General features: G+C 45.0%; 1 protein-coding gene across 1 annotated transcript; it reads left to right on the forward strand.

Annotated features, from left to right (window-relative positions):
- The first annotated feature begins 2,345 nt into the window (after nt 1-2,345).
- LOC120369070 (2-epi-5-epi-valiolone synthase-like) lies at nt 2,346-12,379 on the forward strand. Its single transcript, XM_039481957.1, has 5 exons — nt 2,346-2,515; nt 6,788-7,421; nt 8,524-8,757; nt 9,530-9,782; nt 11,989-12,379. The coding sequence occupies exons 1-5, from the start codon at nt 2,346-2,348 to the stop codon at nt 12,087-12,089; spliced, it is 1,392 nt and encodes a 463-aa protein (XP_039337891.1). The 3' UTR covers nt 12,090-12,379.
- Nucleotides 12,380-26,660: the final 14,281 nt, after the last annotated feature.

Genomic DNA, 26,660 nt, shown 5'->3' on the forward strand with positions numbered 1-26,660 from the left:
GAAACTGGCTGTGCACTGCCTGAATACTGTGTGTCTCTGTGTCTAAATCTAAGAAAAGAAACAGAATTGAAGAAAAGAAGAGAAGAAAAGAGAGAAAATAGAAGGAGAGAAAATATGCCTGAGAGATTCAAGGAGCTCAGTCCATTTAGCTAACAAACAAAAGGTTAAGGGGTGACTTGGTTACTGTCTATAAATACCTACAAGGGGGAATAAATATTGAATAATGGGTTCTTCAATCTAGCAGAGAAAGGTCTAACACAATCCAATGGCTGGAAGCTGAAGCTAGACAAATTAAGACTGGAAATAAGGTGTAAATTTTTAGTAGTGAGAGTAATTAATTGGAATAATTTACCAAGGGTTGTGGTGGATTCTCCATCACGGACAATTTTTAAATCAAGTTTTTCTAAAAGATCTGCTCTAGGAATTCTTTTGGAGAAGGTCTATAACTTATGTTATACAGACTAGATGACCACAATGATCACTTCTGGCCTTTGACTCTATGACCCTAGGGTGGTGGTGATCAAAGGACATAACTGGCAATAGGAAGGGAGACAGACTTTTCTGCGGGGGTGGTCCAAGACTGTGGAATTAACTTCCCCCCTGAACTAAGGACCATCACAAACTTTGTCACTTTCTTCTCCAACTACAAGGTGCATTTTTATCTCGTCTTCTGTGATATAAACACATGGCAACAGGAAATTGATATTAAAACCAAAAAAACAACAACACCTGTCCCATCTCCCCCACCCACGCACTACCAAACCAAGACACTCTGCTGCACACACACTTCTCCCTCTCGGGAGAGGATGGCAGAACAAACACAGGACAGATGTGTAGTCACGTTCCTTAATGCACTACTGGAAGGTGTTCAGATTCTATGGTGATGAGCATGATACAAGACGCTATGAAGAATAGAAAAGAAAAAGAAGTCCTCAAATATTTTGCAAATTCTGATATTATCATTTGCTCTTGTCAGAGCATTCTGCTAGTCACCTTTTTATGTCCTGTTATGAAGTCTAGCTCAAACATTAGTACTCATCACTGGAAATCTGACGAAGGACAGGTTTAATAAGTAGAACATGGTACTGCTGTTTCTACCCCCACCTCCATCAAAAGCCATGTAGTTATAGTGGGCTGCTCCAGAACAGGAGAGCAGGCCACTCGACCGGCTCCCTGAAGCCACCAGAGGCTAGGAGGAGAGAGCAGGCTCACCAGTCAGCCCTGAACTGGAGACCCAATTTGAGTGTGTGGCGGGGGGGGAGGGGGGAGAAGATTCTCTTTTAAGGAAGGTACAATATAGTGACCCCTTTTTAAAAACTTGTTCACAGGACAACCTGCTCCTTTGCTAATTTGTTCACATCACATCACACTGTTGGATCAGAACATCACATCACATCCGTAAAAAGTTCAATGCAAGGAACTATGCAGAAGAAGCCATTTGCAGTGCACAATAACTGTATTGAACCTGCAGATTATAAACAACACAATATACCTCGTATTTACATGCCAATGGATGGCACTGTTTATATACAACAGCTATCTACATGTATTCAGGTGCTGCTTTTGTTATACAGCATGCTCGTCACAGCACCTAGGCGAAGGCTGAACCAAAACCCTGGCTCTGAATGCCCTGAGCTAGATGTGAAACCAAATCCTATGGTTTGAGGCCACCGCTTATTTTGATGTAATGTCACCAAAACAACAATGCTTCACAGTGTCCGTGGAAAATTGGGATTGGCCCTGATCACATTTTGGATGATCTCACAATAACCACACAATGGGCAACCGTGATTTGTTAGCATTAAGGGGTATTATTTTGATTGTTCCCTTGTGTTTCCAGTGCAACACAGGAATGAGAACTCCCAGAAGGCCTACATAGCCTTCACAAATCTCCCCACCACTGCTGCTTGCCTCTTTGCCTGTTGCACACAGAGTGGGGCTAGCAGTTAGATAAATCCAAGGTCCTGCCCAACATAGGAATTCTTGAAATGGCATTGATGTTTCATATAAATTATTTGTCTTTCATAACACCCATTTCACTGCAGGGCATCATGTGAGAAGCTAATTTATGGATTTGTATTGTATTTCCTAAGCATTATAAAACTAACCAATTATACAATGCTAGCTTGGGTCCTACATGTGTCTCTGAGTGAGTTGTACACCTCTGACTCGTGTCCTCAGATTAGATAATACTAGTTTTATAATTTCCTCCCCCCACCCCCACACAGTACCAACAGGTGAGGAGTAGACAGGACCTCCTCTTCCAAAATATGGTCTTTAAAAGTGACTGGAAAGCACTCACTTAGGTGAGATCTCTCAAGATAGTGATTTCATCTGCTGGAAAGATGCCGGTGTCCGAAGAGGTCTTAGCCAAAAAGGCCACAACAGTCATGCCTGAAAATCCCAGACAGACTGATTTTCAGCTGGTGCGGGTCAAGAGCACTTGGTGTCGGATCAAGAAGGGGGAAGCCATATGCAACTCCGAGGATAAGATAACCATCTCACAGGCTAAAATGTAAGTATAAAAGCTTGCGCTAGGAGTACTTGATAAAATCCGATGACGAGCTTGCCACCAATCTGGTTTGGGTTAGTCGTGTTATATTATCTTTCAGATGGGGGAAATGTAGAGATATGTTAGGCTTGTGCAACTGAAAAATGTTATCTAATGTTGCTGTGATGAGTGTGACCGAAACCCACCAAAAAGCAGACATTCCAAGTAAAGGCTTAAACGTATTTCTCAACCCATCTTTTTGTGTGCCAGTACTGCCATGCAAATCATGCGTTCGTCATACACCTTGGCATAAATGGAGTTGAAGGGGAGATCATTATCCCCCACTCTGATTTTTTCACACTTTTGTGTATTTATCAGATGAAGCTTTCTTAAAATGTCTGAGGAGTATTTAGAGGAACATGGGGATTTTTGCAATTGGGTTCGTTCGGTGCATATTCAAAATCATTGTGTATAATAGGGGGTGTGTAACAGACGTTTACAGATTCGGGTAATGAAATACACAGCTTGGAAAAACAAATACAAAGATACTAAAAATCACTGACATGATCAAAAAGCAGAATGCAGCTGTCAAACTTTAGGGGAAGTGCTCTACCTATGGCAAGGTCAGAAAAGGGTCACAGATGGGTGAATGTTTTCCCTTAAGGCCAAACACAGCTCTCTGCAGGAATGTGTCCCTCCTTAATTAACCTTGGATTGCAGGAGGATCCCCTTTCAATAGAATAGAAAGCCTCCTTTTGCTATTAAATATTAATGGAATACTCACAAATGTAGAGCTTTGTTTGTTTTTTGCACATCAGAAGTTTTCCAATATTTGCAGTGTCTTTATTCTATTATCACTGGGTCTGATCTTTCTCCCAAGGAATTTGATAGGAGTTTTGCCGTTGGCTTCAGTAGGAACAGGTAAATAAGGTGCCACTTCTGCAGTAGACACAGCGCAGGCAGATCTGGATTGAATTCAGTGGGGCTCTATCCAGGCACAGAGGTCTGCTTGTGCAGAGCTCATTTCAGGATAAGGTCCTTAGTCAATAACATAATTAATTGACTTAGGGCCAGTCCACAAAAAATTGCTCATGTAAAATATCCATTAGCAAATGGCAGGTTTGGGCTCTACTTCATAGGCATTCTGCAATTCAGACCAGACTGTCTCCTCACCTGCCCATCTGCCATGTGGCCAAAGTTACCTCTGACATCTAAAACAGATGAAGATGTCAGAGGTAACTGACATGAAACCTAAAAGAGGGTTTTTTTTTTCAGATTTTCATTTCATTCCATTTCCAGGGTTTTTTTCCAACCCAAAATGAAACTTTTAAGAAATGCATCGAGTTAAGTTTCTAAACCCAATGTCACTATGAAACGAAAAGTCAAATCATTTCATTTCAAAACGGTCAAAACTATTCTGACTTATTTGAAAATGAAAATGTCCTTTTTCTACCTGAGATTGGTCACTGAATTTGACCTGAATTCAATTTTTCCATCCCTAAAGGCTTGATTAAGCCAAAAAAGCTTTGACCTCTGTCCTGAAAAATCACCAAGTATAGGCTATGGCAGACTGACCTCTACTGGGAAAGCTCTGCTATTTCATCCCAGAAAGGCAAGTTCTCTCTCAAAAGGGAAAACAAGAAGCTCCACAGTAGATCTAAACTACTATTACAGAATACAGGACTGGGATTAGGGCCAGAACATGGACCTGAGATGCAGAAGTAAGAACGCTATTTCAGCTGCAGAATTGCTTAAACATAGAAGGACTTGCCTGGATTAAAGACAGAGTGTTCAGTTTTGGAGTTACCACAAGCTCTGAGAAAACCCAGCACAACTGTGTGTCGCCTCTAAGAGGATCCCTTCGCAAACATTAGAAAGAAGGCCTGGTGTAGATCATGATTTCATGGACTGCCTTGAAATCATGAAATTAGCCCAATATTATGATTCTTCCAGCAGTGGGGAGGCGGAAGTGGGCATGCCTACCTCTGCATCCCCGTCCTTGGAAAAATCATGGTATTGAGCGAATTCAGCTGCTTGCAGCAGGCAGGCAGGCGGGGGGGTGGGGGGGGAGGGGTGTGATGTGTCTCACCATATGGCACTGGCCATCTGGTTCAGCTCCAGGCTGGGCCACTATGCTGCTTCCGGTCTGGTGGGGAGAAGGGGGCAGGGCTGACAACGAGTGGCAGTTCGGAGCCTGGGCCTGCCCCACCGCACCCCAGGGAAGACACAGCAGGAGCAGAGACCAGCATCCACTGCTTGGAGCACAAGCAGGAGGGAGAGGGGGTGGGGTGAAGGAGCCCCTGTTCCAGTTGGGGAATGGATTCCAGTCTCACCCCAATCTCCCCACCAAGGCAGGGCCCCTCCCACACCTGCTTATGCTCTCAGTGGCAGGTCCTGGTCTCTGTTTCTTCAGCATCTCCCATGGCCTATTGGGGGCTACTATATGGTGGGCTTAGGGTGACCAGGAACACCCGGTCGAAAAGAGACCCTGGCGTCGGGTCAGCACCACAAGCTGTGGCCTTTCCCCCCTTACCCCTGGTCTGGGTCCCCCACTCCCAGAGACACAGCCGGGGGTGGCTCCAGGCACCAGCACGCCAAGCGCGTGCCTGGGACGGCAAGCCACGGGGGGCGCTCTGCCGGTCGCCGCGAGTGCGGCAGGCATGCTGCCTTCGGCAGTATGCCTGTGGAGGGTCCGCTGGTCCCGCGGCTTTGGCGGACATCCCGCAGGCTGCCGCCAAATCCGCAGGACCGGGGACCTCCCGCAGGCAAGCCGCCGAAGGCAGCCTGCCTGCTGTGCTTGGGGCGGCAAAATACCTAGAGCTGCCCCTGGACACAGCCCTGCTTCCAGGCTCCAGGGAGGGGGTGGACGGGGGGAGGGGGCTGGCTTTCACACACCCAGGCAGCCTGCCTTAATGCCCCTGCTGAGCCACTGATCAGGAGCTGCCCGAGGTAAGCCCACGCCCCAACCACCTCCTCCAGCCCTGAGCCCCCTCAACAGCCGGAGCCCACTCCTGCACCCCAAACCCCTCATCCCCAGCCCCAAGCCTGCACACCACCCCCCTGCCCCAGCCCAGAGCCCCCTCCCACACCCTGAACCCCTCATCCCCAGCCCCACCCCAGAGCCAGCATCCCCAGCCCAGAGCACTCACCCCTCCTGCACCCAAATCCTCTGCCTCAACCCATAGCCCCCACCCCCTGCCTGGAGCCCCTCCTGCATCCCAAATCCCTCATCCCTGGCCCCACCCCAGAGCCCACACCCCCAGCAGGACCCCTCACCCTCCTGCACCCCAACTCCCTGCCCCAGTTTGGAGCCCCCTCCCGCACCCTGAACCCCTCATTTCTGGCCCCACCCCAGAGCTCGCACCCCAAGTAAGAGCCCTCACCCATCCTGCACCCCAACCCCCTCCCCAGACCAGTGCAAGTGAGTGAGGGTGGGATAGAGTGAGCCACCGAGGGAGGGGGAAATGTCGTGAGTGGGAGGCAGGTCCTTGGGGAAGGGGCAGGGAAGGGACGGTGCCTCTGGGCAGGGCCTCAGGGCAGGGCAGGGCCAGGGCGTTCAGTTTTTTGCGACTAGAAAGTTGGCAACTCTAGGTGGACTAGAGCTCCTAATCACGGCGCATTGTCCCTGCCGCCCCACTTTTCCGCCAGCTCACTAGACAGCTTTGCTAGGTCCCTCTGAAGAAACACCTCACAATCTTTCCTAGTCTTGACTAACATCAATAATTGTGTCCTCTGTAAGTTTTGTCTCAGCACTTCTCACTCCCCGCCCTTCCAAGTTCATTAAAAAAATGAAAATGAAACATCAGCCTTAATACAGAACCTTGGGTAACTCGTTGTTAAAATTTTGCCATGTTGGACGCTGGTCTCTCTTTCATAGCCACATTTAATTATTTAGACTTTCATGAAAACCTAAGTAGAGCACTCATCTCCACTATCTTATAGACAAATTAGTGAATTTCAGAGGAGCAATTTGCCTTTACAGAAGCCATACTAATTAGTCTTTGTTATATCATTATCCACCTACGTGTTTACTCATTTGATTTTTAATTATCCATCAGCCAATTTTCCTGGTGCTGAAGCAAGGCCAACTACTCTATAATTCCCAGAATCCCCCATTGCCTATTTTAAACATCAGTACAATATTTGAAACCCTACTATTTTCTGGGGGTAGTAGTAGACTCTAATGAGAGATTGCGTATTTCAAGCAGTAAGCTAGTGGCTTCATTTTTAAATTCTTTTTGACATAGAAGGTACCTAGTGTATTGATCTCACACCATGTTTTGTGATCCCTGACAGAGGCAAAAGTGTGTCAGATATTGGGATTTCCTGGACAATTGAAGCGCCTATCTCTTTCTGCTACAAAGTGGTGGAAACATGCAGTCTTCTGGATCCTGCCAACAGTACACTCCTTTTTGGGCACATCATCGATCCTCAGCAATTAGAGATGGCCATTAACAGAGAAAGAGAACAGAGGCGTTTTATTGTAATGGATCAGATTGTCGATGAATATTATGGCTCAAAAGTGAGAAAGTACTTTGAAGCCAATAACGTTCATTATAAAATCCTCTCCCTGCCCACCACTGAAGAAACCAAATCCATGGATCTGGTCCTCAGCATCTTGCAAGAAGTTCACAACTTCGGCATCGACAGGCGTGAAGAGCCCATTATAGCAATTGGAGGAGGGGTTTGCCTTGATATCGTAGGGCTTGCAGCGTCACTTTATAGAAGACGCACCCCTTATATTCGTGTCCCAACGACCCTCTTGGCATACGTTGATGCCAGTGTGGGAGCAAAGAATGGTGTAAATTTCCTTCAGTGCAAGAACAAGCTTGGAGGCTACACTCCTCCTGTAGCTACTTTTCTGGACAGATCCTTCATCCAAACTATTCCCCGTCGACACATCTCCAACGGTCTTGGTGAAATTTTGAAGGTACCATTTTTGGGAATACAGATGTACTTTTGCTATATTAATTATTAATAAAAAGTTGAATCTGTGTGTGAGCTTAGAGCTTTGTGTAAGATGTTTTATACATCCAAAGGGTGGGCTTTTCAAGGTCACCTAGAGAAGTAGGACAACCAAATCTCATTAATCATGCCCATCCACGTAGTTTGGCTTCTAAGAATCTAAGAGTGTGCCTAGCCCAGCTTCTAGGGACCCCTGGTAATTTTTTAAGATATACACAACATATAAAAAAGCCAGATGTCAACTGTAGAGCAAACAGATGGAAGAAAACTCTTTCATAATGGACCTGACCCAAAACGTATTCAAATCTATGGGAGTCTATTTACTTCTATGTTCCCCATCCAATAAGAGTAAAGATAAACTTTAGTTTTTTCAGAGTGGGGGCAGAACAGGGAAGTTTAGCCGAAGACATGTTCTACAGGGCCATTTATACATACCTCAAATGTTCAAAGTGTATGTTGAGTTTGGTTGACCAATGGTATTGTCAATCTTTCTGAGCCAAATTCTGCTCTCATTGTAAATCTATAGTTATTCCCTTAAATTTACATAGGCAAACAGCTTTGAGATCTATCGATGTCATGTGGTGCAAAGTAGGATTAGTGTGTCAATTTAAGAAGTATTTAAATGTATTAAAAATGCATCCATCCTGAATGCATGTATGCAATATTAGTAAAACCTATGCAATTTGAATGGCTGCCCACAAAACTAAAAACCCTTCCAAAACCCCCAGGCCCAAAATATCACCCTACACTCCCATTCACTCAATTCTCTTTAAAAACAATCCTGGGGGGGGGGGGAGAGAGCGAAGCCTGGATTATCCTGGAGAGGTCCAGCACCTCATTAAAATGGCCTTCACCTGCTTGCCAGGCACAGATGCAAAAGCCCTTTACAAACTATCTGTACATGGAAAGCCAGAAGCAACCAGTAATCCAACATGTATTGGCATGCATGCACTAGGATAATATAGTACTAGTTGTATGTATTTAAATATGTACTTTTCCTACAGTGTATTATTAACTTATATAAAAATTCACCTTTTTAAAGTACTTCTTTCCATTCTTTATTCAAGATGGCGCTCATGAAACACAAAGGGCTCTTTGATCTACTCAAGAGCCATGGAAAATACATGCTGGACACAAAGTTCCAGTCTCAGAACGGCTTGGTCAATCATGGTGATGCTGCACTAAAGACAACCAGACTTGCCATAGAAACAATGCTGGAAGAGCTTGCACCCAACCTCTGGGAGGATGACCTGGACAGATTGGTTGATTTTGGTCACCTTATAAGCCCAGAACTTGAAATGGTAAGTCACAAATTTTATTTTTCAATGTCCTGTTCGAAAAAAGCAACACGTTTTTAATCATAGTAAAAATGTTCTTGGAAGGTTTGGTTTTGTATTATACTTGTGAGGCAGCATTGCCCAGTTGATAGTGCACTGGCCTGGGAGGCAGGAGACTTGGGGTCTAGCCAAGCTCTATCTGATGTATAACAGTGGGCAAGTCATGTCCCGTCTGTGTGCGCCTCAGTTTCCCCTCCCCACTTTTTCTATGTTATGTATTTTGAGTGTTAGAAATTTGGAGCCAGTGATTGTCTCATTTGTACAGAGGCACAAAGGAGAGCGCACATCTAGGCAGTCGTGTAATATAAATAGCAGCAATAATCTCAGCTATAACAATCCAAATATTGCAGGGTTTTAAGATTCCAGACCCTACTGCTGCGGTAAACTACTGTTCAGAAGTGGGGCCTGGGGATGAACAGACAGTCCCTATGAAAAGGTTAAAGTGAGATGTTTGCCACTCGGTAATCTTCCCTCCCTCTCATTCAAAGTTCAGCCCTTGCCTTCAATAGGAGCAAAATCAAGCTCTCTGTGGGAGATTTTATGTACCATTAATCATGTGGAAAATATTTTCCCCACTCCCCAGAAATAGAAAGGATGCTGAGATTCAGCAAATCTCTAGTTCTACTACTGAGAGCCACATACTAATTTTCATCTACAAAGTCAGATTACCGGTAATTAAGAAAACCCGGACTAGTTACTGTAAGGGGGGGAAAAGCTAATTTTACTTTCATTTCAGAAAGTTTTGCCATCACTGATGCATGGAGAAGCAGTAAACATAGACATGGCATTCATGACTTACGTGGCCTATGAAAGGGGGCTTTTAACTACAGAGGAAAAAACTGACATTATTCAGTGCATGAAGGGTTTGGAGCTCCCGGTGTGGCACGAAGACTGTAACTGGTATCTAATAAAGAAGGCGTTAGTGGAAAGGTTGAAACACTGTGGAGGCCAGATGAGAATGCCTCTCCCAACTGGACTTGGAATGGCAGGTACTGCAACATAGCTTCTAAAGGGACAGACGTTACAAAGGAAAGGTGGGATTTTCACACCCATTCACATATACAAGAGCAACTCCCAGACACACTTGCTAATGGCCAGATTTTTAAAGATGTTTGGATGTAGATGGCTGCTTAGTGCGATTTTCAAAAATGCCTAGGCACCTAACACTCATTGTGCCCAGGCACTTTTGGAAATTCCACTAGGCATCATCTATATCTTTAGGCGCCGTATCACCATTTAAAATCTGGCCCTGAGAGCAGGATCAAATACCTGTTGAATTCAATGGGTGTTTTTCCATTGACTTCAAGGAGCTTTGGATCAGGTTATTACAGTAAAGTCTTTGGGGATATTAATTACTTTCTCTTGGAACTTTGTCAACTTTTTTGTTTTTACTTGTCCTGGCAACATTCAAAGAAAAAAAAATCCTTTTTACACCACCACTAAGGAACACAATATAACATGCCAAGTGCCAAGTGCCTGCCCTGCAGTTTATATATATATATATATATATATATATATATATATATATATATATATATGCCTTTAATTGACCTTTTCATCTTATTATACCTGGACGGAGAGGGAATTCAGCTCCTGGATCTGACCACCAGAACTTAAAGACTGAGCTCTAATAAAATTGCCTTAGGGCTGGCCAATTTACTTTGCAAACATATTATAAACCATACCGGGTATTATGTCAGGACAATCCAAATACCGCGCTATATTTGTTTAAACAAACAAACAAACAAACAGTAAAAATTATTTTGTCGTGCTTGAAAACATTTTGAAGTAACTCTTGGAAAAAGGCAGCTGGATGATGCAATTAATATACATAGAAGTAAATAGCATACATCCTCAGTGATACTAATGTCTGCCCAGGGTGACGATACACATATAAATAGAAAGAAAATTTGGAATAAAAAGCAGCATCAAGGATCAGCTTGTGATACATCAATCTACAGCTAGTCTGTAATAATACCATCTGGTTGAATCTCTGTGGGCTACATTCACAGAGGAGATTTAGGCACCATTCCTACTCTGGGGGTAGCATGTTGGGTATGTGTCGCTAAACACCACAGGGAGGCTGCATCCACATTGCAGGGTGTAGTTCCATGTGTCGGTGAAAAGTCCTCATAGAGGGGAGGCAGTGGGGAAAGGTGCTGGCAGCTCCCTGCAACAAGGAAAGGCTCCAGCAGAGCCTTTCCTTGCTGCAGGGAAAGACTCTGGCACAGGGGCGGCAGTGGGACGCTACACTGCTAAAAACAGCAGTGTGGACAAGTCGGGGGACGGCGGCAGCTTAGGACACCTGGCTGAGGCTGGAGGGAGGCACCTATCTTTACCTAGGATTCTCAGCCATGAACGCTCCGCTGGAGTAGGTGTCTGTGTCAGGTCAGCCCTTTCTCGTGAAAAGCCACAGAGAAAGAGCCCCCCAACCCGCCCCAACAACCCCACTATAGCCAATAACCCAGGTACTCTCAGGAAATTGGAAGAGCCAGGTTCATGTCCCTGCTCCAATGAATGTTTAACTATTTATACAAAGTAGAACAGCTTCTAAAGAAGAGATGGAGAGTGAGGCCTACCCACAATATCCAATAGCCTGGTGGTTAGGGCACTCACCTGGCATGGAGGGAGACCTAGGTTCAAGACCCTGCTCCAAATCAGGGGTTCAAGTCTGGGTCTCCCCCATCCCAAGTGGGCTCCTGGCTATTCTGAGATGGATCGATAGGCAGCCTGCAAAATCCCCACCCTGTTGGCCCCCCAGCTGGCTCTCGTAAGGATTAGACATGCTCAAAGCACATTCGCAGGATCAGAACCTGCTGGGGAGTTAGGCAGAGGAACGCCTTGTATGATAATCCCACCGGCGTTAGGCATGAGTGAGGCCTCAGAGCAGTTCCTTAGCTAGGGGGCCTGTGTCAGGATTTAGGCAGCTTTGTGCTGTGCATGGCTACCAGCAGAAACTCAGGGAACTAGAAGGAAGGAGTTAGGCAGCCCCTAACCAGTGATTTTGTGAACGTCAGTGGTGCCTAAATGTTAGACGTAGGTGCCCGACTCTATCTTTAGGTGATTAAGTCCCTTTGTGAATCTCCCTGTGAATAAGTCTTTGTAAAGCTACTCAGGAGAGTTTGCCTCACTTTCCGAGAGTGAATTTGACATCCAGAGAAGCTTCTTCTACTAACTAAAAATCTTATTTTGCAGAAATATTCAATGATATCAGCGAAGATACCCTGGAAAGAGCATACAAACTGTGGGCCAGCGAATGTAAGACAGCAGTGGAAGAGGACTTTCCGATTCACTGAAGGCTGCAGAATCAGATAGAAGCAAAACTGCCCCTTGGATGGCATCGTGCAAAGCTGTAATGTAGTGATCAGGGCTGGATTTCAGATGACCTTATGAAATCAGCACAAAAGTTTGGGGGGTTTTTTTGTTTGTTTGTTTTTTAAAAGGCATCTGATCTGTGATGCCTATTACATTTGTACAATTTGTAATAGAAGCTCATAGGGGCCACATTTGGATCATACAGCTCCCAGCACCCGGATAGCCCAAAAGAAATAATTAACATCAGTCCCTGGAATTATATCATGCATGTAGCATAGTATATTCTGAGCACAATGCTGGTCCCATTGAAGTCAATGGCAGATCTTCCATTCCCTTTCCTTTATTCCATACACTAGTACAGATTGTGGGGTGTTCTAAAATAGAGCACGCAGAGGGATCACTCTCCATTGTCTGCCAATGGATCTGGAGTCAATACAAGTGTTTTCTGAGTTAAGATGGCAGTATTAGGTCTTTAAGGGATATAAAAGGAGTTGGGTTTGATGATATAGCAACTAAACACATTTCCTATTTATAACACAGTCTTTATAGTATAAGATTGCATGAGTTACTTTTGCAAAAAAGAAAAAAAAAACTTTTCCATTGTATTGTACATTTCTTTGATCAGAAAACAATGTGCTATGTAAAATAGCTAAAGAAAAAGTAAAATGCTTATGATACATCATGCAGCACTGATAGCATTTTTAAGCTACTTTCCATTTTTAAATGTTTGAGGCAAAAATACATATTGGCTTTTACTCTAATCATGTACAGAGCCATACATTTTGAACACGGTAACCATTATACAGTGTCAGGTTACAAAATCTCTTCGTTTCAATGAGTAACAGGCAACACTATAGTCTAAACAGCTGGGGAAGTCTTGTGACTTGGACTTTTGAAACTACACCGAACAAAAGGTTAGAAAGTGTATAGTAGTGAGCAAGCCTGAACTGGCCTCAAAAAATGATCCATCATCACTTCTTACTTCTATGATTCTGATTAATTACATTTACCTTAACTAGCTAGAAGTATGTACTTAAAATTATATAGCAATAAAACATATTTGGTCAAATTCCACTGTGAAGTAGATAGTGATGTAAGTTACACATTGGGTTTCGGTTGGCCAAAAAAATGGGTGTTGGTGGTTTACCTGTGTAACCTGTACAAGTCCAGAATTCCTTGGGTGTGCCAAATAAGTGCAATTTGTTTCACTTTCATATTGTGAAGAGACACGTCTACGTGGTATATGCAGAAGCAGCTCCCACTGAAATCAAGGGGAGCTACTTTATGCTTACTTACCCCAGGGATGAATTTGGCTCACTCGAGCTCATAAAACATTCACATTCAAGGCAACTACAATCACTGAAGAATAACCACTAGAAACAGGAAAAACAAACAAGATTAATATCCCCAAATAGCATGATCATATCTCAGTCACAGAAAATGTTATGTATCACATGAAGAATGTGAAAAATGTAAAGGGCTAGGGGCCTTTTGGTTGGAAGTGGATGCAAGGGAAATGCAGTCAACATCCTTTTTTATTTACCGAGGTTTGAATCAATCAGTTTAGATGCTATACTAGTGTTTGCTGGTTTCTCACGGTTTACTGAAGTAATAAAAGCCATTAAACCATACAGTTTGTAAAGAAAAAGTGTGTGTGTGTGTGTGTGTGTGTGTGTGTGTGTGTGTGTGTGTGTGTGTGTGTGTGTGTGTGTGTGTGTGTGTGTGTGTGTGTGTGTGTGTGTGTGTGTGTGTGTGTGTGAGAGATGGAATCGAGAAATGATACCTCTCCAATACTTCCATTCTACCTGGAGGAGTCTTTAGCCACTCTAACATCACCTTCTGAAATGCCTCCTTTGCATTACCTTCTTCCCCTGCCTAGTCTTACTTCAGCTTTTGCTTTTCTGCTCCTTGGTTTTTGTTTGTGGGAGGGATGGGGAGAGGTCTGACCCAGCAGAGTTCCCTCAGACCCTTGACACTTGAAGTGTTGATACCTAAAACAACACTGCCTCCTACTGAAAGCCCAGCCCACCAGGTTCTCCTCTGGCTTCTGACCTGAGGCTGCTCTGGAAAGAAGCAATCCTCGAGCCATGGGAAGGTGCTTCTCACAAAGGATGCCAGCATTAACAAGACAAAACAATACTCCAGTTATTGCCCAGGCTCTTCTATTTCATGACACAATTTTTGCCCTACCGTGTTTGATATTCACATCCATTTCACCTCTGCTGATTCTGCACGTAGCAGAGAAACCAAGTCAACAAGGTCCCCCTTGGTATAGCAGTTTGTGTTTCACTTGAATGAGATAGGAACCCAGAAGTGTCGCCTGGCCTCTCCTTGTCTTAATTTATTTGTATCGTAGTAGCACCTAGGAGCCCCACTTAAAGAACAGGACCGCTTTGTGCTAGGCACTGTACAAACACTGAACAAAGGGGGCTAAGATTCCTGCATTCTTACAGTCTCTTTGTCTGTCTGCTATTGCTGCACCCTGGTCAAGACACAGAAGCCACTGGAGGACAGTGGTACTCAGAGCTGCCTCTCTTTTCTTAATAACTATGTTAAGTGAGCAATCAGCAGGTCCCCCCTAGGACACACCAGAATTGTGGATAGTCAGGAAGTTAGTCTATCTGGGGCCACCCTGTTAAGATGGAACAGGGGAAATCTACGGTTGCTCCTTTTTGACCCAAGCAGCAAGTCAAATTTCAGGGCCCCAGGCGGGGTTCCAGGTGGAAGTAAAAATTGATGCACTCTGGTATTCTCTGGGATGCAATCTTGTTGATTTGCAGGGAACGTACAAAGTCCTGCTTCTCTGAACACAGGAGGAACCAAGAACAAAAGAAGTTGTGTTTTTTTGTTTTGTTTTTAAGTTTACAGCCCCAAGCTGCTTTAGCCAACAGACCCCAAAGCTGTGTCTCTAGCTTACCCATGGTCACACTGTGCTCACAGGCTACTGCCTGGATTTCTTGCTTTTTGCCTCCCCCTGACCCCTTGTCTGTTCTCAGTTTGTGTGTTCTCCCACATGCCTGGTCTCACTACCCAATGCACACCCCTATACCATGCCCACATGGTGCTGGTTTATGGACAGACTCTGGCTTTGTTTTAGGTGCGAGCCTTTAGCTGTCTCTTACCACGATGTTAAATGAAGGATATGTACATACAAAGGTTTGAATGAGGATTTAACTCACCCCATACCAAGGGCTTACTCATCTCCTAACATTACCAGTGGTATTAGTTGTTCCTCTGAGACATTTAGAAAAGCAGGGAATGTTCCCTGTAACCACTAAAGGGCACAAATGCTCCAGAATGTCCCCATTATTGGGAACATTCAGAGAGGGAAACGTGGTGTTTTCTGTGCTCCAGGAGCAGCCCCTCCTGTCAAACTGGCAGGGCTGAATTTTTGCAGAGGATCTGACCTTCCCAGGGACCTGCCACGTCAAGGACTTTCAACTTGTCCCTATAATGGAGAGTTCATTCTGCCTCTCTGTGAAACACTGTGTATATGGAACTATGGCATGTGCAGCACGAGATGTTCTGTGGTCAGAGAAAGCCTCTCCACAGGCAGTGTGGATGAAGGTGGTGGATGACCTTTTCCATACATGTTGCTGCAGTCCTCCCTGGCCTGCTTGTGACCTAGCAGCAAGTCAGCTGTCTGCATTCTTTCAAGCTGCTAATTCATTTGGATAGCACCAAGCTGCTCATAAACCACATACAGTGCACAAAAATCAAAGATACTTTAACAATCAAATCTCTCTCTGGTTCCTCAATAGCAACCAGTTGAGAATCACATCCAAATGGCAACCTTTTCCCACAGGAAAGGAGTTCTCTATACCTCTAATTGGACAAATATTGTGAGAGACAAAGCTGTCATGTGAACACTGATTAAACACAATTCTTAGGCTAGATCACAAAAAAATGTATGTCAGTTACATAAACACAGCAACTAATGGTGTAGCAATGAATCTTCAGTCTTCAGGCTGCAGAATAAACAGATGTCTGCGCTCAAATGTCCACATTCATAACGCCTCAGAGGCAGTAAGGGCCTTGTCCAGCCCACTTCCATTTAAGCTAGAAGAACGAATAGCAGTGACTTTGCTGGGAGATTGGACTGAGCCCCGAAATACTAACACATCCAGGGGCAGAGTCAAGGTTGTTTGTATGTTGACTACTGAGAACGTTTCTATTTCATGGTCTCTGTGTCCACACTGAGTACTAAAGTTGGCACTGAAAATCTGTAAAATATTTTTTTTCTGGAACACGCGACTGACAGATTAGAAAATACTTGTTTTGTTAGACTGTGGAACTCATTGCCACAGGATGTCATAGAATCTTGTTAAATGATTGGCTTCAAAGAGGGATTGGACATCAGCTGTGATACCGAGCTTCTGAGATTACTCATAAATGAATTGTGCTGGTAATGTGAACATCCTAAACTCATGTTGATAAAAAACATCTCATGCCATCACATAAAATCATATCTATATACCATAAAATGTATTGCTGAGCTTTAAAGTATGCCGCGTGTTTCATGCTGTCTGGTAAAAAAGCTACTGTAAAACCTGTGCTGGTTGGTGATCCAGGAGACATTACACAGCAGATGCAAAGTGAGTAAATATGTCAGGGTTAAACATGAAGGGGGAGATTTTCAGAGGCATAACGGACATTTAGGGACCCAACTCCTATTGAAAGCCAAATGGGAGTCGGGTACTTAATTGTGCTTCATATCTCAGAAATTAAACTACAAAAAAATATAAATAAATAAAGCATGCCAGAAACCCAGGAATGGAAAGCCTGCTTCTAACATCTGGTCCCGTGCTCACTGAAGTCAGTGGAAAGACTCCCCCAGACTTCAATGGGCTTTGGATCAGGCCCCCAAATGCATGACATTTTAAGACACGGCTACCATATCTCAACTCCATTGGTGCGGTCACCTGTAGTGATCCACCAGACACTGCTCGCCCTCCCTTTACATCTCTGTCTTTGTGAAATAATGTGTATCACAACATATCAAAGTAGTTAGAGTACAATTAAGATTAGAAGGTGAACATGTGATTATTATTTTCCCCCTTCTGTCTACCTTAGTGACAGAATGCGATCAACCTCTGCCATGCTTTGTTGCTTAGTAGCAGACATTTTTAATTATATACTAAAATATGCTAAAGAACATGGAACTGCTCTGTGACTAATACATGCATATCAAGAAAGGCACATGACAGCAACTCAATTGCTTTAGTGTCAGCCAGACTTATCAAAAAATCAAGGAAAGGAGGTGGAAAGTATTAATAAAACAACTACTTTACAATACTCTTCATTGTTTGCAATGCGTTTTTTTAAATCTACCCCCAATTTAATTCTTTTCCATTTATTAAGCTTTGCTTTAATTCCTGCTATTAGTTATTATCACTAGACCTAAAATCTCAGCTCACTTCCTGATTACCTTCAATGAAATATTAGGCCAAAGAGAAAATGTAATGAAGTGTAGGCTCCACCAAGGTGTTAATCAGCTGTAAATTCTTCACATATTTGTTTGTACTAGATTATTTCTGTAAAGAGAGCGAGATTGTTTTGAAATGTATATGTGTTGGAGTTAAACAATTACTCCTTTTCCAACTGTCTGGTCTACAAACAGCAACTGCACCAGAGAAAATTCTTCTAAAATGAGGAGGACAAATTCTGGGCTCTAATTTTTATTTACATCAAGGTCCCTTTACAGAATTCAGGCAGCATAAGGTGGTCTTAAATTGGGTGTTGTTACATCCACTTTATATAATGTTAAAAGTATCTTGGGGTAAATGAGAATCTGGCCGGATTTCTTTAAAAGTGGCAGGTGCTAGAAGATATTTCTTTAAAATATTTAAGTGGAGAGTAAAAGATCACCAAACACAACGGAATTTTAATAGGGAACATGTGGACTCTCCTATGTATTGTGTAACAGACTGCTCAACGTTTGTTTGGTGTCTGTCTTCAACTGCTACTGCGGATCTAAATTACATGCTACATTCAGATGAAACTAGTTACAAATTAGGGTATTAAATCATGACTCACATTAGAGCAACATGAATTTACTCGGTCTTCATTGGAATAGAACTGATCATATGGAACTAATGTAATGTTGTGTCTGGATGTCACATTAGTTATGCATTTGTTATAGGAATTCTGCAAGTGCCAGAATGTAATCGAAATCAAACATGGCAGAGTGACATACAGGTCTTAGCCTGTAAAGGGAAATTTACCTTCATTAAGCATCACCACAGAAATGAAGGCTACAGCTCCATAAGGTTTTGTGTTTTCTCTCTTCTTAATGATTTGTCTGGTGACAGTCACTGCCATCAAGCTGAAGGGGAACTGGAAAGTCTTTGGTACTGGATAGCTCCTTACAGCGGAGGAGAGTCGTTGCATACTTTGTCTTCACTGCGTGAAAAGGTGCTTTATTTTAAAAGAAAGATAAACACACCATAGTTACCTTGCTGGGTAAGAGGAGACAAGGCACTTGGTTTACTATGATATGGCAAGGCAAGGTCAGCATTCAACCCCCTGCCTGGGGTTGACCTGGCCTTGTTTACCTCGCAGAGGAACTAAAAAGCCTCACCTCCTCTCTGTTTTATAGCTAATGCGGGTTAAGTGCGTTTTTACCATGGAATAAAAAAAGCGACCAGAAGACAAAGCAATGGGCTATGTCTACACAGCAGCCGGGAGAGGCAATTCCCAGCTTAGGCTGATGTACCCACAATAGCTCTGCTTGAGCTCGCATGCTAAAAATGGTAGTGTGGTTATGGCCACATGGGTGGTGGCTCAGAGTAGCCACCTACCCGAGTACAATCCTATCCTGAGCCACCACCCGTGCCAACAAGGCCACTCTACTATTGTTAATGAACTAACTCATGAGTAGCCAGCATGTCTCCCCGAGCTAGGAATCACACCTCCCAGCTGTAGTGTAGACGTACCCTTAAACTGCAAGCACTTTGGAATGGCGACCATCTGTTCATGGCATGCAGAGTGATTAGTAAGATGGGTGGCCAAACTGTGATAGGGGATCTAGGTAAGAGAACATACAATGTCATTGGAAACACAATATTATTTATCAAGAGATTTCTCAGGTAATATCTGAATTAAAATAAAACGATACCTCCGAACCCACCACAACAACCTTTCCTCCATGACTAGTCAGTTGTCTATATCATTTGAAACAATGTTCTGATTTGCAGAGTCAGATTTCATGGCTATGCATTGCCATGAAAACTGACCAGCGGAAAAGCAATAGCTATTACTTTCGCATTGGCAGCTAGACGGTCTTTGGGATTTGCTCACAAGGACAAACCAATAGCTCTGTCCATTAAGACTGTTCTCATATCAATTGTTAATCTTTGGATATCTGAATGTTCACCAAACCTTAAAGCAGAAGCTGGATAAAGTTTTCAGTCTAATAGGTGATCCTCCAAGTCTGCAGGTGTTTTCATCCAGGATTTTAGTTCAAACCAATCTCTAAGGTAAACTAAGTTTTACAGGGCTCAGAGTTTATCAAGTATCCACACTGGAAATAGGTTAATCTCCCACCCTGATCAGGTTTAGTTTTGCAATTTTGCAAAAGCAAAACACAGGATAATTCAGATCCAAGTCTCATTTCTCCAATCCACTCCTGTAACAATGAGTAGGCAGTTTGTGTGCTGTGATCATTGCTTGTCACACTAATCATAACCGACTCATTCTTACCTTGTGCTTCTCTCATCTGTTTGTTGTGTCCACTTGTTTCTTACCACATATCTAAGAGCACGCTTTGGTGCAGGGATCATCTTTTCCTTATTTACTCGTACAGTGCCTAGCACAAGGGTGTCCTGAACCCTGACTGGAGCGTCCGGGAATTAGTGCAACCCAAACAACCATTTGAGTGTAAGGGGGAGGAGATAAATGGCTCTGATTTGGCCTGTCTCCAGATGAACTCAGAATAGAACAGGGGTAGGCAACCTATGGCACATGTGCCAAAGGCGGCACGTGAGCTGATTTTCAGTGGCACTCACACTGCCCGGATCCTGGCTGCTGGTCCAGGGAGCTCTGCATTTTAATTTAATTTTAAATGAAGCTTCTCAAACATTTGAAAAACCTTGTTTACTCTACATACAACAATAGTTTAGTTATATATTATAGACTTATAGAAAGAGACCTTCTAAAAATGTTAAAATGTATCACTGGCATGTGAAACCTTAAATCAGAGTGAATAAATGAAGACTCCGCACACCACTTCTGAAAGGTTGCCGACCCCTGTAAAAGAACATCCACACAGGGCTGGTCTACACTACGGGGGGGGAAATCAATCTAAGATACGCAACTTCAGCTACGTCAGTAACATAGCTGAAGTCGAAGTATCTTAGATCGAATTACCTACCGTCCTCACGGCGCGGGATTGACGTCCGCGGCTCCCCATGTTGACTCCGCTACCGCCGTTTGGGTTGGTGGAGTTCCGGAGTCGACAAGAGCTCATTCGGGGATCGATATATCGCGTCTAGATGAGACGCGATATATCGATCCCCGAGAAATCGATTGCTACCTGCCGATACAGCGGGTAGTGAAGATGTAGCCACAGTGTGTTGACGCCATCATCTGGTATTTACCATAGGGTTTTTCACTCCATGGTGTAAGGGAAAAACGTGTACAAATCACAATAATTATTTGCACTACAGTAGCACCTAGGGACCCCACAGATATCAGGGCACCATTGCACTAAGTGACATACGTAAGACAGTCCTGGACCTGAAGAGGTTACATGCTAAAGACTGGAAAGGGAATAGAGGCACAGGGAAGGGAAGGGTTTGCCTAAAGTCACCCAGCCAGTGAGATGCAGAGTTGGGAATAGGGCCCAGGTCTCCTGATTCCCAATCCAGTGTCCTGAATCAGGCCATCATAAATCACTCTGGTGCACAATATCCAGCTATGAGGTAATTAAGATTGTGGCTGCAGTAATAGCATAACTCCACCAGAGGGCAAAAGAAAAGGAACATGAATGTAAGGCTCACCTTTTTAGAATCTCAGGGTTGGAAGGGACCTCAAGAGGTCATCTAGTCCAACCCCCTGCTCAAAGCAGGGCCAATCAGGACCAATCCCCAGACAGATTTTTGCCCCAGATCCCTAAATGGCTCCCTCAAGAATTGAACTCACAACCCTAGGTTTAGCAGGCCGATGCTCAAACCACTGCACTGCCACGATCCCTCTCTCCATGACTAATGAATTTGGGAAGCAGAGAGTATACACCTCTACGTTGCTTTGAATAAGTCAGGTCTTTTTCAAACCATGCCTGTGAGTTTCTAGGGTATTGCGAAGACAGTGAACTTCAAAACTGTTTGAAAACTAGTAGTCTGTGTTTTTAGACTCAGCACTGCAATCGGATGTTATAGCAATGAGGGAGCATGTGGGAGAGTGGCCCCTAGACACCTAAGTTTGGAAACGTTCAGCTCAGTGATCACACATGGCCTCTGCCTTCTGCTCAGCCCGGTGGTGGTGGAGTCAGATCTGTGTCCAGATATGCTGAGCCAGCAACCGCTCCCCGCTCTCCCTGCAGCAGAGTGCTCTGATATAGCATCTGCCTAGAGCAGGGGTGGGCAAACTACGGCCTGTGGGGCACCTCCGGCCCGTGGGACTGTCCTGCCCAGCCCTGGAGCTCCTGGCCCCTCCCCTACTGTTTGCCCTCGCCTGCCGCTGGTGCAATGCTCTGGACGGCAGAGCTTTGAGCTCCTGGGGCCGCGCAGCTGCAGAGCCCGGCCTGACCCAGTCTCTGTGCTGTGTGGTGGTGGTGTTGGCGTGACCCAGCTCCAGCCGGGCAGCGTGGCTGTAGCACCGCCAGCCACTGGTGCTCCAGGCAGCACAGTAAGGGGGCAGGGAGCAGGGTGGGAGGGAGGGGTTGGGTAGAGGGCAGGGGAGTTCGGGGTGGTGGTCTGGGGGTGGGGTGTGGATGGAGGTCAGGGGGGAAAACAGGGGGTTGAATGGTGGCAGGAGTCCCGGGGGGGGGGGCAGATAGGAGATGGGGGCCGGGCCACAAACCCCTCCCCTAACCGGCCCTCCATACAATTTATGAACCCCATGAGGCCCTCAGGCCAAACAGTTTGCCCGCCCCTGGCCTAGCGCCTCCAGTGTGTAATCTCCCACAGATCTGTGCCTTCACACCAGCCCAGACGGGTAACCTTGCTAAGCCTGGCAGCTCACAGCACCTTCTGTTAACTGGCCAGCGTAGTATGAGGGGTCCTAAGAGGTCTTGTTTTTTCTTAAGTGTACCCCTGCCAAAGTTTTGCCTAAGGAGGAAAAAGGCTTCTAAGGAGAACTGGAAGTCAGCATCAGCTCCTCCCAATTCATCAGCCTGCTGGACATTTGCTCATCAAAAGACAAGGAACCATTAGTATGGATTATGGGGGCTGCTCACTGCAGAAATTAATAAAGCTCAATACTAACCACTGAAATAAATCCCAAGCAAACCACTAAATTAGAACATAAGAACGGCCATACTGGGGCAGACCAATGATCCATCTAGCCCAGTGTCCTGCCTTCTTAGTGGCCAATGCCAGATGCTTCAGAGGGAATGAACAAATAGGGCAATTATGGCATGATCCATCCCATGATCCAGTCCCAGCTTCCGGAAGTCAGAGGTTTACGGACACCCAGAGCACGGGGCTGCATCTCTGCCATCTTGGCAAACAGCCATTGATGGACCTATCCTCCATGAACTTACCTAATTCTTGTTTGAACCCAGTTATACTTTTGGCCTTCACAACATCCCCTGGCAAGAAGTTCCACAGGTTTGCCGTGCGTTGTGTGAAGTACTTCCTGATGTTTGTTTTAAAACCGCTGCCTATAAATTTCATTGGGTGACTCCTGGTTCGCCTGTTATGTGAAGGGATAAATAACACTTTCTGATCCACTTTCTCCACACCAACCATGATTTTATAAACTTCTATCGTATGCCCTCTTACTGGTCTCTTGGCGAGGCTGAATAATCCCAGCCTTTTTAATCTCTCCTCATTTGGAAGCTGTTCATACCCCTAATCATTTTTGTTGCCCTTCTCTGCATTCCCCCCCGCCCCCACAATTCTACCACATCTTTTTTTGAGATGGGGTAACCAGAACTTCACACAGCATTCAATGTGTAGGCGTACCATGGATTTATATAGTGGCATGATATTTACTGCCTTATCTATCCCTTTCCTAATGGTACCTAACATTGTTCTTGTTTTTGACTGCACATTGAGCACATATTTTTCAGAGAACTATTCACAATGACTCCAAGATCTCTTTCTTGAGTGGTAACAGCTAATTTAGAATCATTTTGAATATATAGCTGGGATTATGTTTTCCAATGTGCATTACTTTGCCTTTATCAACACTGAATTTCATCTGCCATTTTGTTGCCGAGTCAACTGGTTTTGAGAGATCTTTTTGCAACTCTGCACAGATATAGAGAATCTCAGTTAATAGACCCTCCCTAAGGGATGCGTCTGTCCAAACCATGTGCTTCTCTTCATCTGTCAGCTTTCCCGCAACCCTTAGTTTTAAAATTCCTCTGACACCTTTTTAATTTTACATGCCAACACTCTGGCTCTATTTTGGTTTAGGTGGAGTCCATCCTTCCTGTATAGGCTCCTCCTTTTGCAAAAGGATTCCCCAGTTCCTAATAAATCTAACTCTCGTCTCACTATGCTATCGTCTAATCCATGCATTGAGACCCTGCAGCTCTGCCTGTTTAACTGGCTGCGTGTGTGGAACTGGGAGCATTTCAAAGAATGCTACCATGGAGGTCCTGGCCTAAATTTGGCCTCCAGGACCTCTCTCCTACCTTTCCCTAGGTCAGTGGTACCTACATGTACCATGACCACTAGCTCCTCCTCAGCACTGCACATAAGTCTGTCTAGATGTCTCGAGAGATCCACAACCTTCACACCTGGCAAGCTATTTACCATGCAGTTCTCCTGGTACTCAACTATCTATATTTCTCATAGTGCAGTGGTCCCCAAACTAGGGGGTGCGGAAGAAAGTTTGGGGAAGCCTGGGCCAGCCTCCACAGGGGTGGGGAGGGAGCACCACCCAGCCCTGCTCTTCCCCCAGCTCTGCTCTGGCCCTGGCCCCAGCCCCGGCTCTGACCCCCACCATGGCCCAAGCCTCAGCCCCTGGCTTGGCTGTGGCTCTGAAGCTCCATCCCAGTTCCAGCCCCGCCCCACCCCCAGACTTCCAGCCCAGCCATGGCTCCAGCCTGGGCCCCCTTACCCTGTCTGTGCGCCCGAACCCCGGCCCCCCAACCACAGCTCTGGGGTGGGGGCACGGAGAGCAGTGAGGCGGGTAGACGTGACATGAAAAATTTGGGGACCACTGCCCTATTGCCATTACCAGTCTCATCCTAATAACTGGGGTTCCCTCCCCTAGAGGCATCTCCTCAGTGTGAGGGAATACCATATCATCATCTGAAAGGAGGGTCCCAACTATGGGATCGTTTCCTTCCACTCCAGTTAGATGTTCTCCTTCCCCGAGACTTTCATCCTCCTCAACAGCACAGAAGCTGTCAGACTGGGGGTGGGACCGCACTGTGTCCCAGCAAGTCTCATCCCTCTCTGTCTCCCTTAGCTCCTCCAGTTGAGCTTCTCTGACCTCTAGAGCCCATATTTGCTGAGGGCCATGAGGTGCTTGCACTGAATGCGCACATATGCCACGTGTCCACAAGGCAGGCAGTCTACTGTGCTGAATTCAGCATGTATGACTGCATAGCCCCACTCTGCTGCTGGACTTTTGCCTCCATTATTTTTACTCCTGCTGCTTTTTTTGGTTTTTATGGGGGGAGGAGTGGGTTTTTTGGGGGGTTGTTTATTGGCCTAAGTTTAGAGAATGTTTTTTGGGTCTATCTGGTTCTCAACCTCCCTCTCTAAACTCGCTCGCAAAACTCCCATTTGCTAGCTCCTCTGGTCGCTTAGGAGCTGGCTTTTTAAACCCCTGCTCTCCTTGAATATCCCTGTCCCCTGGTTAATTGAGCCTAAAGGGATTACAGATCAAAGCCTTAAGAAGCTCTCAGCCTTCCCCATCAGGCCACTAGGCTCAGGACAGGGTCCCCCCCCGCCACAGATCACACTATAAACTTCAGTCAAGCAGGCACACAGCAAGCAAAAGCCCTCAAACTACAGACAACACACTAACCCCAAGGGGTCATGTAGTCCTTCACCAGTTTTCACCTTAAGAACTGGACCCTGGTCTCCAGTTTTATCGAAGACAATTACAACACTGTGCAGTCTTATGCTAAACTCCTAATGAAGGCAACAGGAATTCAGGTCATCACATAGTCCTACGCACGTGTGCTAAGATGCAAACCACTGATATTGTCCCTGCTACCTATCCGTATTAGACAGGCCAAATCATCGCCCTTCAAATCAGAATTAACGCTTCCCCAAAGCTCACGGTGTTCACTCTGAAATCCTCTCTAAGCCACATGCATACTAACAGCCTTTGTCTTGCTTGGTAGTGGTTTTCTGCCCATTGTACACAAAAGCAGCACAGAATGCTATAAATGCTTATATAGGCTTCCGTTGCACAGATGAACTCACATTTGATAGGAATTCTAGTCCTATGGTTAAAGCATTGGCGTGGGACTTGGAAGAACTGAATCCACGTCTGCCACAGGCTTCCTTCGTAACCTTAGGCCTATTACTTCATCTCTGTGCTTCACTTACCCTTCTGTGCAAGAGACAATACTTGCTTTCTGCTGCTCTTAAAAATAAGGGGCCACATTTGCTGCTGGCAAAAGCCTTGGGAGTCAGTGGAGGTAGGCCAGCAAAATAAGTGGCCCATAATCTTCAAGACAATCACACATTTCAGCTGTAAGCAAATGCACTCCCTGGTATTCAGTCAAAGCCCTTCTAATCAGAGGTCAGAAGTTTAGGGCAGGCTAAGGATTGTAGACAGGCTGCTTCTAACACCATCCAGTTCAAGTATTGTATTGGACTAACGAATGCTAGTATAGGTAACAGAAGATATAAAGGAACCTAACTTTTGCTCTTTAAATAGGGTGATATACAAGAGGTTGTATTTTTTAATGACATATCTAGACAAACCAATGCATTCTATTCCTAAAGCCTAAGAATTTTCACAAATTTAGGCACAGACAATGACCTTTCTCTGCAGTTTGAGGTGGCTTTAAGTGATTTCAATGATTAGAGGATGCAGATATCAAGTGGGATCTTTCCCCCAAGCTAAGGGGCTTGTGGGAACGATGGATGCTCAAGGCTGACGCTGTTAGAGCAAAAAGTCAACCCCACACCGAGACAGATACGTAGGATGCAGCTGAGTAGTGTAGGGAGGGATGGGATGTTAGGACAAAGATATTGTGCTTCACGCTACAGATGAGGGGGAGCCCATTGTAGGTGAAGTAGTCAAAGCAATGAGCCAGGAAGACGATCTTAGCAGCTGTAGTTTGAATGGAGTTGAGGGGCAAAAGACAGCTGTCGTCAGATTCCAAGAGGACATCTGTCTGTAGCGACCAGCTGTTTTTTGTTTTATGCTTCGATTGTAAATTCTTCTCGGGAGGAAGGGTCTTTGTACTGTGT

The sequence above is a fragment of the Mauremys reevesii genome, linkage group 7, assembly GCF_016161935.1.
Source record: "Mauremys reevesii isolate NIE-2019 linkage group 7, ASM1616193v1, whole genome shotgun sequence".
In the NCBI taxonomy this organism is placed as follows: Eukaryota; Metazoa; Chordata; order Testudines; family Geoemydidae; genus Mauremys; species Mauremys reevesii.

What these genes read in the sequence shown, in the direction of transcription:
- LOC120369070 (XM_039481957.1), top strand. Translation starts at nt 2,346, where the DNA reads ATGCCGGTGTCCGAAGAGGTCTTAGCCAAAAAGGCCACAACAGTCATG. An exon ending in ACCATCTCACAGGCTAAAAT is followed by an intron (nt 2,516 to 6,787) that starts GTAAGTATAAAA and finishes GATCCCTGACAG; the next exon opens with AGGCAAAAGTGTGTCAGATA. An exon ending in AACTGGACTTGGAATGGCAG is followed by an intron (nt 9,783 to 11,988) that starts GTACTGCAACAT and finishes CTTATTTTGCAG; the next exon opens with AAATATTCAATGATATCAGC.